Source organism: Phaethon lepturus, unplaced genomic scaffold, assembly GCF_000687285.1.
Source record: "Phaethon lepturus isolate BGI_N335 unplaced genomic scaffold, ASM68728v1 scaffold20438, whole genome shotgun sequence".
Classification (NCBI taxonomy): Eukaryota; Metazoa; Chordata; class Aves; order Phaethontiformes; family Phaethontidae; genus Phaethon; species Phaethon lepturus.
In genome coordinates this window covers 20,034-35,958 of record NW_010560252.1, presented here as the reverse complement: position 1 = coordinate 35,958, position 15,925 = coordinate 20,034, and the positions used below count along the sequence as shown (strand labels likewise).

General features: G+C 42.7%; 1 protein-coding gene across 1 annotated transcript in view; it reads right to left on the bottom strand.

Annotated features, from left to right (window-relative positions):
• Positions 1–2,553: 2,553 nt before the first annotated feature.
• Positions 2,554–15,925, bottom strand: part of TMEM241 (transmembrane protein 241) — a gene marked incomplete at its 5' end in the record, with an annotated part of 31,315 nt that continues 17,943 nt past the window's right edge. The window contains 4 exons of the mRNA XM_010293623.1: positions 2,554–2,694; positions 3,782–3,875; positions 6,655–6,724; positions 8,001–8,035. Of these exons, the coding sequence (XP_010291925.1) occupies positions 2,554–2,694; positions 3,782–3,875; positions 6,655–6,724; positions 8,001–8,035 (340 nt within the window). The remainder of the gene's footprint in view (positions 2,695–3,781; positions 3,876–6,654; positions 6,725–8,000; positions 8,036–15,925) is intronic.

Sequence of the window (15,925 nt, the reverse complement as noted above, 5' to 3'; positions counted from 1 at the left end):
AGAAATCATTATGGGGAAGAATTTAAAAACCTCATACAATGATTAAGTTGCCGCAGCCAAAGTAAGTATCATAAAAACAAGTTACGACCCAGCTCCAGTTCTTAAGTGAATGAAAAATTAGAGGTAAGGGAGGCCAAATATGTGGGCTTCACAAAGAATGTCTCCTTGAATCTGCAAAGCAGGCCCGATCAGATCTCATGGTTAGTTTATTGGTCTATCGGCACTTAGCAAGAAATGAAGTGGTGGCAACGATCTCAGCCCCAGCTCGTCAGTCGCATAGGTACAAAGCACTGAAAGAAAATAGATTTTCTGATTCTCTGTACCTCCCTAGAGGCCTGCGCTGCTGTCTGAGGACTACAGCATTTTCCTTTCTTGGCTCATTTGCAAGATAAACATATTCTGGCCTCAAATGCTGCTCCTTTCCAACTGCTGGTGAAAACTCCAGTCAGTCTGAGAGATTAAGAGGATGATCTAGGGCACTACTCAATCCAAGAAAAATGCTCACGTGGGAACGCAAAGCCATTGCTGTGAGCAGAGGGTTTTTTTTTTTCACTAGATGTCATTCTGCAAATCCAGATTCAAATACTTTCTATCTTTATTCTTTATCCACATTAACTTCCTTCCTTTTTTTCAAAAGGGAGTCACACACTTGGATTTAAACAGATTTTTACAGTACTAGTTAAATACTACTTTTATGAACCTATGATGACTTAAGATGCGATTGAGACAGCACTCATACCCAGGCAATGTTGGGCTGGATAAGTATGTAGTTTTAACACTTCCAAACACCTGCAGGAAGCAGCATTAGTGATCTGACAGATAGGACTCAAGAATTCTTAACTCCCCTGTATGTAAATTTATGGCTCCTTAGAGTTACAAGATACCTTGTGGGAATTTTGTAGGATCTATTAGATCAACCCTTATCCTTGTAGGCAAGCTCCAGTTCAGCTCTTGCTTTCTGCCTACCTGTCTGTCTCTGCAGTCTCTTTTGATCCCTGTTCTAAAACTGATGTATAGTGTTACGCAATTTTTCAAGCATTCACTGACTTCTACCCCAAAATCATCTGCATTTCAGTACTTGGTGTAGCAGTTCCTCCGTACTCTTCATGCTGCCTCAGACGGGTATGACTGTGCCCTAAAATCATTCTTATGGCAAGCTTTAAAACACTAGTGAAAGATATTAACAAAACTGATAGTTGTGATAAAATTATTAGTGCTACAGACAGATCTCATGTCCTTATTACTTATTCTCCTCTTTGAACTCAAGACAAGACATAAAGGTTGAGTGCTGGGTTGGAAGCTACAACAGGAAAAGGACTAATTTGCTGTTACAACAACCTTCATAAGCAAGATAATTAAACCAGGCACATTAACAAACACATACTTTTAAGGCTGAAGAACAGTTTAAGTGATCACAGTGACAGAGGGACAAATCTTTAGTTGCTATAAAGGCACGTAATTTCATTGACAACAGTGGCTAGAACAAACTTTGTCTAATTTATGTCTAGAGTTGGCCAAAACCCCACAAATCTAGAAACCCTTGAACTTTGGGAAAGCTTTGATCCAGTCCAGACTTTGTGGCCTCTGATCCACTTCAGCTGGGAAGGACCCAAATCTGCTTAAAATATATTTCACAACACATCTTTGCATGCATTTTTTTCAGATAGGTCATAAATACCACATGTACAACCATTTCTCCTCATTCACAATACCTACTAGCAGAGCCAGCTATTCCCACCTCCAATCCAATCCAGAATGTTAAAAAAGAAAAAAAAAAAAACCAAAAAAAACGACACAGGAGCAAGCTTTAGATCAGTTAACTTGCTACCAAGGAGCAAGAAGAAAGCTAAGGTACTAAAATCTCCACAGTCAGAATGTTTGGAAGAAATTCAAACTGGTGAGAAACTCTATGTGACTTGTACAGTGTGGAACAGCTTGCAAAGCCATATCACTCCCTTCTTGTTATCCCCAGGAAAACCAAAGACTCATTTGACTACAGTTTCTAAACAAGTGTATTACGCAAGCCTGCTTTTTCTGGTAAGGTAACAGCCTCATTCACTGTAGTAGGAAAGCTGTGATCACAAACCACATAGGAAGGTTGTGGTTTTCAGATGACCTAGCTGAGAGTGATGAAACTAAGTAAAATCTAACCAGGGAAAAGGAGTCTGACAAGCTCTTCTGACTGCGTTTACCACTGATAATTTAACAAATGAGCTGTTAATAACTGAAATCAAGTACAGCCAGACCCTAAATCCACAGATCATAGGACAATTCCTGCAGAAATGGACCTCAGGAAGTCAGACTGGGTTGCTCAGGGCTTTGTCCAGTTGGGTCTTGAAAACCTTCACAGAGACTGCACAGCCTCCTTGGGCAAGCTGTGCCCTTGCCTGACTTGTCCTTGGGGTGAAAAAGTTTCTCCTTATACCAAATCTGAACCTCTCTTGTTTCAACTTATGCTTGTTATCTTTCACCACCACCACCCCCACTCACCGCTGTGAGGGGCCTGGATATGTCTTGATAATTTCTCCACAGCTACTGGGCAGCTGCTGTTTGTTAGGTGCTCCCAAAGCTGTCTCTCTTCCAGGCTGAACAAGCCTGGTCCGGCAGCCGCAAGTGCTCCAGCTCCCTGACTTTCTTGGCAGCCATCTGCCGAACTTGCTCCAGTTTATCAATGTCTTCCCTGTATTGCAGTGCCTAAAACAAGACTCCCTATTCCAGATGTGGTCTAACAACTGCTGAGTAGAGGGCCATGATCACTTCCATGAATCTACTGCCTGTGCTACTGTTAGTACAACCCAGGATACTTTTGGCCTTCTTAGCTGTCAGGGCACACTGCTGGCTCATGTTCAGCTTGCTGTCTACCAAAATTTCCAGGTCCTTTCCATAGAGCTGCTTCCCAGCCGTCTAGTCCCCAGCCTGTATTATTGCCAGGGGCTCTTCCTTTCCACGTGCAGGGCTTCACATCTGTCCTTGCTGAATTTTGTAAGATTTCTGTTGGCCCATTCCTCCAGCCTGCCCAGGTCCTTCTGGAAGGCAACCCTGACCTTCAGCATTATTGATTGGTCCTCCCAGTTCAGTGTCCTTTGCAAACATGAGCACACTCTTATCACCTCTGATTCTTCCATAAAGATGGGTCCCAGGACAAAGCCCTGTGACACTCCAGCTGTCACAAGCCTCCAGTCAGAGCAGGAATCATTAATTCTCTACCTTCTGAGCCTGATCATCCAGCCATTTTTAACCCATCTAATTGTCTGCCTATCCAGACCGTAACAGTCTCATTTGGATAGAAGAACATTGTGGGAGACATTGTCAAATGCCTTGACATTAGTCAAGGCAAATGACATCCACCATTCCCCCCTGCAACAATAGCAGTGGGAGTTCTCGTACTGAACTTCAGGGAACTAGTTTTAACTCTTGGCTCTGGGAAGACACACTGGAAACAATGGCTGCTTCACACACTCTCAGAGCGAGTATTCTTCTCCAAAACACCTTTTGAAAGTATAGATTTGTATTACTGGGATTCAGTAGGCCAAATCCTTAGACACAATAATCAGCCCAGCTCCATTAAACTCAGTCTATATACAATATTTCATCTCAGCTAATGATCCTGGCTTATTACGCACCTGATATTTGTTGCCTCAACTCTATGTGCAGGTTGCACAGACAGCCCTTAGGAGCATCAAATAGGAAGAGCAAGGGAAACCAGAGAGATGCAGAAATTCCTCAGTTCTCCTGGGAGAAGCACAGATCCACTGTGTTCCTGTGACAGTCTTTCTCTTACCTTTGCAAGGAAACTCCATGCTGCATATTGCCCTGAGGTTGTGCTGCTTTTTAGCTTCACTGTGTGCAACATCAGAAAGAATCCCAACAGTCCACTGCAAGGGATGGGGAAAGCTTGTTAATAGAATCTCTTAATTTCAACTAGACAACCTCTGACAGGCATCTTGGTGTTCCTAATGCAGAACTGAACAGTCACCCTTCAAGCACTGTTAATCCCATTTGGAGAAAGAAAGCTGGTGGAAAAAGAGCTTACATTATGTCCAGTACACCTCAGGTTTTGCTCAGTCAGTGACTAGAGTCTGAGTAAAGCAAGTCTGACGCTCTTATGGCTGGTCTCTAATGCACTTGCATAATCAGAAAAGCAAAGATTATTGGAAACATGAGGTGAAATATTAACTACAGGCATTGAAATAGCTCTGAATAAAGGCAATGCTAATTTCAACAGGAGCCACACATGTTTGGCAACTAACTTGCTTCAACCTCCACAGAACCTTACACTGAAAAAAGAACCACCGGAAAGTTTTTGCTTGAAGCTTTCAAGCTGTTTAAAGTTCATGAAGCCTAAATTCCAATTAGGAAGTCAAATACATCTCTACTGTATAACAAATAGACAGATGACTCAGTAGTGCTGGGAACAGAATACTCCAAAGCTCTCTGTTAACGATTAAAAGAATTTTGATTCTCAAGTCATATAGGACAGTAGTTCCCCGTGCTCCCGTAGCCAAGACTACTCCTGAGGAAACTCTGTTCCACATCTCACTGGACCTCACAGAGCTTATAGGCTTTGGCTCTGGATTTGGTTTCACTTGTGACATACTTACAACCCACTGGTTGTGAAGCAGTAAAAATAGTGTAAACTAGCAAGCAGGGAATAGAAAAGGACTTCAAAATATGTAAGGTACAACTTACTGTGTGGCTTACTTACAACTTACTGGTTGAGAGGCATAAGAGATTACAAAGTACTGTGGGAAGCTGCATGGGGAAGGAGATAGGACCCACACAGCACATCGGAGGTGAGGCAAAAGTGCCTTGGTATTCAAAGAAGGTATGCTGATCTGGATACTGATGCAATGCAGTTGGTGGCTGCTCTGCAATAGCAAGAAGGGTGGAAGATGGTGGCTCCCTAGGTCAAAAGTTCCACGCTGGGCCACAGCACCTCAGCCAAGTGCTGTTCCCTGCTCAGTACATGTGGCAAAGTTATGTTTCAGCCACATGTCAGCACAGGTGGTTTTGATACACCAAACAGTAAGATAACTGTCCAGGACTAGGAGGTACTAGGGTTTCTTACACTGAGCCATGACACAAGACCCCAAAGGACTATTGGTAGTCTCTGGAGCTAAGAAAGCTATTTTGATGATAAAAGATATGCTCAAACTTAGCTCCCTGCTGCAGAGGATGAAGTGCTGAACAGCAGAGCATTCCACTCTGAGAAAACAGTGAGTTCAGTGAAGTAGCATTGCCCAAACTTTTGAAAATCCATCAGCTGGCTTAAGTTTGTTCCACATCTTCTGCCCTGGTGAGAAGGCCTTTTAGTCAGAGTGATTTGAAGCTGCTTAGTGTAAGTCAGAGATAAAAAGTGAAACAGCTAATTATAATACCTGAAATGCTGATGTCCTAATTAACACTGATTTATTTCATTACATAAATGGAGCCCTTTGCACCTTACTACTAATGCTTCAGACATTCTGTACAAGGAGTAGATTTAGCTGCATCAGTTACCCTTACTTTACATCATATAGGCTTTCCTCAAAATCTTTTATGTCTACAAAGACACTAGATTACAAGATGTAGGACAGCAACTGAGATGCTTGTTTCTCCATCTAACTATTCTTTCCACTTGCTGTAATGTACAGTGCTATCTACTACTACACATGTACTGAAGCTGGGGCAATGGAAGCAGAAGTAGGAGGCTACAACGCTGGTAAAATCCTAAAGAAGTGAAAGAGAAGAATATCTGGGTTAGACAGATATCTATTAGTGCCTGCAGTTAGACCTTGCCTTCAAGAAGAAGAAATAGATTTCACCTACCTGCCATGGAACAACTTATTCATTCATTGCAAGTTACTTGTAATGTGGGTAGTCCACCCTTGAAAAAAGCCACTTGCATACCAAAAAACTATGTACATAGGGAAATTATTTAACAATAATTTTTAATATCCCCTTTTAATGGAAAATCTGCACACAATTAAGAAAATCCCTAACAATCAGGAAATACTTTTGCCATCAGTTAGCATGAAAATGTTTTTTCCCCTCTAAAAAGAAAATACTTCCATTTGGCAAAAGACTGGAGGGGAAAGAGAGCAATGTATTTTTTTGAGATAATTAAGACCTATGGAAAACATACTTACATTGTCCTGTGAGAATTACACTATTGGGCGGTGAACTTTTGCTACTCAAAATAAAGGAACACTTGTTAAAGCTTTCCCCTTTTACCCAAAAAAGCATTCTGCCAAATAACAAGATGTACAGGCAAATAAATCCATGTACACCCATATACTGCTGAAGACTAATACTTTGTAATCACTGCAAACAGCAAGTTTTACAAGGGCTAATCCAACTTGAGAAGCATTTGAGAGATGCTATTTATCAAAGCTTTGCTACATAAGGTAAAAATTATTTTACTGGTGACTGGAAACTCTCCTGATCAGAATGTACTCACTCAAATAAACACATATACTTCAGCACATTTGAATCTCAGGCCTTCAAATGCATATCCACAGATACATATTCTCTGCAGTTTTACTGGCTTACGCAAGTAGAAACTAGTATAACTAAGGTTTTGCATGCTCCAAGGTTTTTAACTGAGAGTCAAGGTTGGAAGTCAATGGGATCTCTTATTTTGAAAACATTCAACTTGTGTTATAGAGAGGTTACCTGGCACAGCAGCTGCTATGAAACCTGTAGAAGTACAGGAATGGAAAGTCCAAGGCACTGAAGAGATCACCTGAGGGATAAAGCAATACATTCATTGAAACACAGGGGGAAAAAAATTACCCACTGTTACAAGCAGAGGAACAGCAATTACATGAACAGTACTAGTTTAACATTCCCTTGAGCCTTTACAGCTGGCTGACTTTTCACTTATGGTGCTTTCCACATTTCTAGTGTGTTTAATGATTTCTCTCTGACCTTGCTTCTAGCCAGTTCCTACCTTTGGCTGAAAAAGGGGAAAGGGATATGTAACAGTATCCTTTGCTAGTATACAGAAGATTCTGCTTAAACAACAGTTGCCAGTGGATAGACATGCAGCATATCCACTTCTTTTATTACAGAGCTCGTGATACTTCCTACTGAAGCAACAGGAAACACAGACATATGTTGGCTGCTTCCCCCTCCGGCATTTGAACTCTGTCACATAGAGCAAGTTGAGAAGTTTAAAAAAGTTCTCCTAGATCCAACAGAGCTCTTGAATACTTGCATTTCCAGGAACCACGGCCCCAGTTGTTCTTGGTAGCAACAACCCCCAGGAGTTGTCTGGCCTTCGGGCTCTACAAATTTGGAGGAAGCTCCATCTTTCGCTTTTTGAAATGCATGACTGTTTTGCTTAAAATGTCTGTCTATCCTAGTGGGGGAATGCTATATATACAATATGCACCACTAGGCAAAAAGGGGAATTTATGTTTATTTAAATGCTTCTTCCTTTGTTTTTCTGACTGAGCAAATGTCTAGTGAAAGCAACAGACGATCATCTTTATCCTTCTAACTATTCAAACACCAGTATGACAGGAGTATTAGCCACCATCAAATATTAAATTTCTCCATTTTTAGCCTTTGATCTTTTGCTACTTCAAGCCCTGCCATGCACTGAAGCAATGGAATACATCTTACAAAAGCAACAAATGAAATCTCTGCAGAGCATTGAGGGCAATGCAGAGAAAGAAACTCAGTTCTATATGCACTGCTGGGACACTGCTCTGAAGAGGATATATTCACATAGGGAATCCTTGTTCTTTAGCATGCACCACCTCAAAAGCTGTTCTTTGTTGTCTGTCCCATGCTGCTTCTTTGCAAAGGGCAGCTAAGAAAGGTATTAGTAAATATAATGCAAATTACACAATGCTATATACCCTCCTCTTCTCTTCCTACAGTATATCATATTACTGATCATATTCCTGTTGAATTCCAGGACTGAAATCCTACAGGGTTTGGCATCTAAAAATATGCATGGAAAGGAAAGGCAATACGGAAACCTAAAAAAGGATCAACTCAATCCACTTTACCTGCTGGATGGGATGCAGAAGCCAAAAGCACCACACTAAAAAATAAAAACAGATTAATTTTATGCTACAGAATTTATGACATGGCCTGAACATTATAAATTGACAGCTTTGTGTTTGGTTTTTTTTCATGGTGAAACTTACTCCAGTTAAATAGAGTAACTGAGGCATAAGTATCAATTTAAAAAAAAAAAAGTTGGTTGGGAAGGAATCTCGAGGGTCACCTAATACAACGTGTCACCTGAAGCAAGACTATGACCAATATTTGACCATGACCTCTGTGGCTGTGTCTCAAAAAGCCCAGTGTGGTGGATTGACCCTGGCTGGACACCAGGTGCCCACCAAAGCACTATCACTTCCCCTCCTCAGCCAGACAGGGGAAGCGAAAATAAAACGAAAGGCTTGCAGGTCGAGATAAGGACAGACAGTGATCATTCAGCAATTGCCACCACGCGCAAAACAGACTTGACTTAGGGAAATTAGTTTAATTTATTACCAATCAAATCAGAGTAGGATAATGAGAAATATAACCAAATCTTAAAAACACCTTCCCCTCCACCTTTCCCTTCTTCCCGCGCATAGCTTCACTGCTGATTTTCTCTACCTACCCCCCTCCAAGCAGCACAGGGGAACGGGGAATGGGGGTTGTGGTCAATTTGTCACACGTTGTTTCTGCCACTCCTTCCTTCTCAGGGGGAGGACTCCTCACACTCTTCCCCTGCTCCAGTGTGGGGTCCCTCCCACTGGAGACAGTCCTCCGTGAACTTCTCCAATGTGAGTCCTTCCCAGTTCTTCATGAACTGCTCCAGTCTGGGCCCCCCCATGGGGTGCTGTCCTTCAGGAACAGACTGCTCCAGCCTGGGTCCCCCATGGGGTCATAAGTCCTGCCAGCAATCCTGCTCCAGCCTGGGCTCCTCTCCCCACGGGGCCACAGGTCCTGCCAGGAGCCTGCTCCAGTGTGGGCTTCCCATGGGGTCACGGCTTCCCATGGGGTCACAGCCTCCTTCGGGCACATCCACCTGCTCCAGCATGAGGTCCTCCCCAGGCTGCAGGTGGAGATCTGCTCCAGCATGGAGCTCCATGGGCTGCTGGGGCACAGCTGGCCTCACCAGGGTCTTCACCAGGGGCTGTAGGGGAATCTCTGCTCTGGCACCTGGAGCACCTCCTGCCCCTCCTTCTTCACTGACCTGGGGGTCTGCTGGGCTGTTCCTCTCACATAGTCTCACTCCTCTCTTGCTGTTGCGCAGATTTTTTTTCCCCCTTCTTACATATGTTGTCCCAGAGGCACTACCACTGTTGCTGCTGGGCTCAGCCTTGGCCAGCAGCAGGTCTGTCTTGGAGACAGCTGGCACTGGCTCTATCAGATACAGGGGAAGCTTCTAGCAGCTTCTCACAGAAGCCACCACTGTAGCCCTCCTGCTACCAAAACCCTGCCACACAGACCCAATACACCAGGTCTCAAAAACTTCCTGGCATGGAGCTTCCACACCTCTCCGGGTAACTTGTCCCAGGGGCACTCTACCCTCCTAGCGAAGAAGTTTTTCCTCATGTCCGATCTTTAAAACACCAAAGTTGCAATTTACGGTTGTTGTTCCGTATTATACCATCTGCCATTTCTTAGAACAGTTTGTTTCTGTCATCTTTGCAACTCCCTTTCAAGAAGATGTAGGGAGTTGTTAGATTGCACCTTGGTCTCCACTTTGACAGTCTCAGCAAGACTAGCTCCTTCAAACTCTCCTTTGCGGAAGGCCATGTGCTCCAAGTGCCTAATGATGCCAGTAGCCCTCTGCTAGATCTTCAATTTCTCAGCATCTTTCTTGAACTGGGAGGACCAAAACTGAATAGAGTATTTCAGCTGCAGCCTCAGCAATGGTCTTAACAACTTCTCTCGATCTGACTGCCATGCTCCTTCTAACGTAGCCCAATATGTGGTTTGCATTAATATACCATGAGCATGCACTACTGCCTCATCTAGCTGTCAACTTCACTGTTACCCCCAAGTCCTTTTCAACAGACGTGCTGTTCAGCCAGCTGGTGACACCACTGAGACAGAATCTATAGAGAACTGTACTTGTGTCTAGATTTGAGTGTCTCTCTGTCCGAGGATTAATTTCAGCTGTGTGCGTACTTATGTCTGCCTTACAGGGGTGTGCATATATTGCATATGAGAGTCAAATATAGAGCTTTACGCATATGATTGTGCATGCACTGCACATTCATGCCCAAAATGTCAGTTAGAGAAAGGACAAATGCTGCAATTAAACAAGTTTTAAAAAAAAACACAGGAAAATAAAACCAAGTACCAGCCCAGATGATGCACACTTTTCAGAAAGATAAAAGTGAACAAGAAAATCAGCTGTGACCAGTTCTTTAGCTGGAGTATCACTGAAGATTTCTGAGGTCCTACAAAGATGTCATCCTCTGAGTTTGCAGTATAGGCTGTACAAGAGTCTTTTTCAGTGCTACTGATTCTTCCGGTAAATTTTGATTTTTTTCCAAATTTTTTCATTCCATGTTGTTTCCAAGGTTAGAAGGCTACAACAACATATTCTGGGGCACTCTAAGATGGGAGAGGCATGCATGTCTCCAAAGCAGACCTACAGCTTCCTCCAATTACCAACAACATCCACGACAAACACAAAGGAGAATGAGTGTCTGGAGAGGTTGCTTCTCAATAAGCAGCAAGCACTGCACTTACAAAGGTAAAAAGACATTCATTAATGTTATGAATGTTAAAGCCAGGCAATTTTCCCTGGCTAATTACCAGGGATTCTTACAGTTCACTAGGCCCAGTAATGACGGCAAAGAGCCAACCCAGCCAGCAGAGGAACGGAAGCCTGCACTATAAAGAGTTAAGGCAGAGAAAGAGCTGGAAGTGCTTCCCAATACACAAGGTCATGGCTAGAAAACTGAACTCGCGGCAAATGAGCTACCTCCAGTACCTGCAGCAGTACAGTATCACCAGCGTGGTGCTTACACCAGGCCAACTCCCTTTTCCAGTGATAACACAGCTACCATTGCCAAGCGTGCTTGCTCTCAGCTGGTCCCATTTCTCTACGTGACCAGGCTGCTGCGCTTGGTGGCCTGCCCTTGGCATCCTTTGGTGAACCCCAGTGTTGCTCGCAGAGGCTCCAGTAGCAAAAGGAACTGCAAGGGGCATGGAAATCCCAGGACCAAGGAAGCCTCACGGGGAAGCTTGTCACTGAAATCAGCCGCAGAAGACAATGGGCTGAAGGAGGAAACAGTTCATGAGTGACGGGCAGGCAGGTATTTTGGGCTTAATGTTTTATACAATGTCTTTGAAAGGCGTCAGCTGGTACAGTATGTTCACATTGTTGACATTTATATATGGTTTTAAAAGATGTGGTTGTCACAAAGATGATAAACAAGGCAAAGCAGTTCACTTACAGTAGGTAATAACCCCCTGCTCCTCCTCCCCACACACGTGCGCTCTCCCCGCCCGGGAGCCAAGACCAATTCACAATAAACGGGCACAATTCCTCAGTTTCCTGGCAAAGAGTGAAAAGTAATGAAGGCCTATTGCTTTTGACTGAATAACAGAGAAAACAGGAGACTGGCACGGCAAGTGAAACTGTACCAACAGTGATGAGAATTATGACTAAGCCATGTTTCTCCACTTCTGCTTTTTGCATTATTAATTTTTAAACAAAAAAACAGTAAGATTGGGAAATGCCCAGAAAGAAACTTCCTTCTGCAACCAAGAAGAACTGATAACCCTACCAGATATCCCAGGCCTTGATCCAAAGAAAACATGGGAGGAAACACAAAACCTTCTTTGTGAAGTGTGGGGCAGGTTAAGGCAAATAGGTTAGATGGCATTAAAGCTATACTATAACTCTGCTCTGAACAGAACATCAGCAAAGAAGACACAATGATGTTGTAAAACCAGATTAGGGATTCAGAGGCTTCTAGCCTGGACATCAGGCTGCAGCAAAACCAAAACCCCTCTGCTGCTCTCTTTTCCCCCTGTACTCAGTACTGAGGCTCAGTCACCCGTGGTCTTCTTTCTGGCTAAGAGGCTTTGTCACCAAGAACAGCAATTTATGCCTGCAAAGCTGCCCTACCCTATTGCTGAAAATCTACTGCAGCTTTTTTAATTCACCGAAGTGACAGATTAGCAGCTCTTCCAGAAGCCAGATGTAGTTTAGCTGCATAGAGTAGAGCCTTTACCTCACACCCTTGTCAGTGCCATTTACTCACCATTTGAAACTTTCCCGGTCTCAGTCTTTGTTTTCTCCTCAACAGTGATTGCCAGGCTATCTGGCATGCCTTTGTGAACAAATACCAGACAGTGACAGATATTGGGATGCACTGAAACTTTCTTCCAGGTTCTCCACAAGAAGTAGCATATCTCTACCTGCCTCATTGTAGGAGAAAGCCCAAGATGAGCCAGGATCCACTTCTAAGACACATTATGTATCCCTCAGCATGCCAGGTAGACATTACCACCCTCACGCTACCCCTTGCCAGCTAGCTAGGGGAGAGAAATCTGGCTCCCTCCTTGATAAAAATTGGGGACTGGAAAGCAATAAAAGAAAAATGCAAGATTACTGGAAAAACCACTAGGAAGTAGAACACTAATGCAGAAGTCAGAGTGCAGGGAAATACAATACTGCAGTAAAAAAAGGTGGTGGGAACAAGACTGGAGGATTAGAGGAAGGTTCCTGGAAGTACATTTCCCCTCTTCTCTTCCTCCCCCTCCCTGCCCCACATGTTTAAACACAAGGGAGATGGATGAACAGGATGGGGTTGGGCACCGAGAAGCAACATCACCCCTCCCTTCTCTGCATAGCACAGCTCTGCTTTCCCTCCTACACTTGTTCCTGGTCTGGCTCCCTTTTTAAAAGCCATTGAATAATCATGCTGTAAGTGATGAAGTGAGAAGAACACCACACTTTCAACATCAGCAAATATTTTTTCAGATCTGTTTGGTTCTGGAAAGTTCCTGTTCACGTACATTTGCTTAAGATGTTCTCCCCTCCCAAATTGTTCCAGATTTCAAAACAAGAAAGAGTGTATGGCATGTAGGGACAGCATATGTTAGGAGACTTTGCTAATTTCAGTTGCACCTCTGCAAGTGTCCAAGAGCGCCAATACAGTTAATGTTTCTTTTAAATCTAAATACATATTTTTTAAAGCTAATGTATTAGTACATTCTGACATTCAGTAGCTTGGGGCAGAACTTTCAATCTGCTCTATCCAGGCAGTCTATACACTCAGAGTACAACTGTGCTTTTGTACTGAATAGAAACACCTTGAACAGCCTCTACTGTAACAAACTGCAGTATTTTTCTTTATTTTCCTATATATTACAGAAAATTTCTTCACCAAATGGGTTATCAAGCACTGGAACAGGCTGCCCAGGGAACTGGTTGAGTCACCAGCCCTTGAGGTATTTAAAAGACACGTAGATGTGGCGCTTAGGGACATGGTTCAGTGGTGGACTTGGTGGTCTTAGGTTTATGGTTGGACTCAATCATCTTAAGGGTCTTTTCCAACCTAAATGATTCTGTGATTCTAAACACTATCAGGCTGTGCCCACACAGCTGCTTTCTTCTCCTTGTACAGCTGCATGTCAGGTGTCTGATCTAGGTTAGAAATAAGAAGCTATAAAGGCCTATTGATAATAGTGCTAAGAGGAGGAAATTGCACTGCTACCACACTAGCAAGTTCCTTCATAAATCATAAAATCATAGAATCATGCTCGTACAAACAAGACCACTGGTACACATTAGACTGTCTTGTTCTGGAGGTGGAACTGGGATCCTGTCATGGCTGAAACAACCCTTGAGAAGTCTTGAGTAGAGGAAGAAGCATATACGTGCTAAATCACAAAATCTAGTGCTGGACACTCTCTGACAGAGATAAACACACATTTACGGTAATTCTGACTCAGAACTGCCCGTGAGGAGTTAGCACTTGTTCAGAGAACGTTCAGAGTAAAATGAACACCTACTCAGTGTGATTTAAAAATACTTTTGACTGTTTTCTACAGAAATCAAGCTTGTGCAATAGAGCTGTGTGTACACATACATACATAGCTCTATATAGTTCTCAAACACGCTGACCAGCTTCATCCAAATTTGGGAAGTGGCAGTCATCTCCAAGATAACTACATGTGCAGAGGTCTCACAATGAGACAAACCCTGCCAGTGCTTTCTGCAGCAGAAAGATTTCAGCACCATTAGACACTGGAGGACCTTCATGCCACCTGGCAGTGACATGTCATGGAGGTCACAAACAAGGAGGGAGCTTCCACCAAATTTCACACCCTTTCAAACATCATCTGCTATTATGACAAAACAAAACTCTAAAAGAAATCAGACGTCGCTCATCCCATTGCCCCTGGTACTGTTTGTTTTCCCTAGACAAGATGAGGTCTCAATGCTATGGACATAGAAATATATACACACATACATAGACATATAGATATCCACAGACCCAAGCCAAACAAATAAGCATCCAGTCTTCTACTTTCTCTAAGTCACCTATTTTCTAGCAATTGCTTTGCACCATCATCTTGCAGCCTACACTGACCTTTAAGCCCTTAATGGTGAAAATCTTTGCAAGTTTTGGTAACATATTTTTGCTTTGAAGCAGATGCTAAAAAAAGCTGTCCTCCAATTTGCACAATTCCATTGTTGGGGTTTGTTTTGTTTTGGTTTGGTTTTTAAGAAGAGCAGTTTTAAAATACATACCACTGCACCTCACAGTTCCTTAGCAAGAAGCGTCTCCCTTTCAAAAGCCACTAATTCATTAATCATACTTTCCACGTAATGTGGAACTCCTGCTCTCTGCTGGACACAACTTCACAGACTTCAAAGGATACCATCAACTAACACAGCAGGAACCCAGCCCTGATTTTTCAATCAAAGCTGCAAAATTAAGACCTTCAGCCAAAATCTGAATTTAAAGGTTCATGTCCAGATGCAGTTTTTAACTAAAATGACAACTGAGAGCCATAGCCAGGCAGGTGCCAAATGAAAAATCAATTGATTTTACTGCTTTTTTCATGATTGTCTCTTCAACACAGACAAATAGCTACAGCTCATTCAAGACTTCAGGGGTTGCTTCTGCACACAGCAGCATATTTGCAAGTTCCATGACGAATTCTTCAAAACAATTGCAATAAACACAACTACCTTCTTTGAGTAAAATTGGTTTGCTTTGCACTTCATAGTAGATGGAAAACAACAACTGACTTAAACAAGAGCCTACTTCAAGCAATTTTCAGGTATTGTCAAAGCATGGGACCCTGGTCAATAGACATTGGAATCACACAAATGCAAAATCAGAGGCCTGCATTACTTATTTATGGAAACAGGAGATTTGATTGAACTAAGATAGAGATAGATACACAGCATTATCATGTTGATGATGCTCACAAGATAAATGGGAATTGAAGTAACTGTTGTGTTCCTATCAAGGATCTTTAATGTGGTAAGACAAGAGCACACATCCATCTAATCAAATGGACAAGCACAACTTCACTTTTGTTATGCTTATTCCTAACTTCTGCTCTCTCTTTCATTCCTTTTGACAATCCTTTCTTAGAACTTAGTACCTGTACTCCATAGTGTTCCCATACAACTGTAGCTACCATTCCAAGAAAAGAGGTCAATGTATACAAGATGTGATTATGGATGGATAATATGCCTCACTTCAAATAAAGCCTCACAAAAATCTAGTGGAACACCAAATGTTCTGTCTTATATAGCTCTTTGAGGAAAGGACTGACTTTTTACATTTTTTAAATAAAAAAACTGCAGGGGAGTTGGTCAGTGACTCGGGCTCTTTTGCTAACTACAAAATAACAAGCCACTTTCATTATCTCCAAATCAGAAAAACAACTGAAAGTCTGAATTACTCAATCCCACTAACAGCACTCTGAACAATCAGTTACTGCT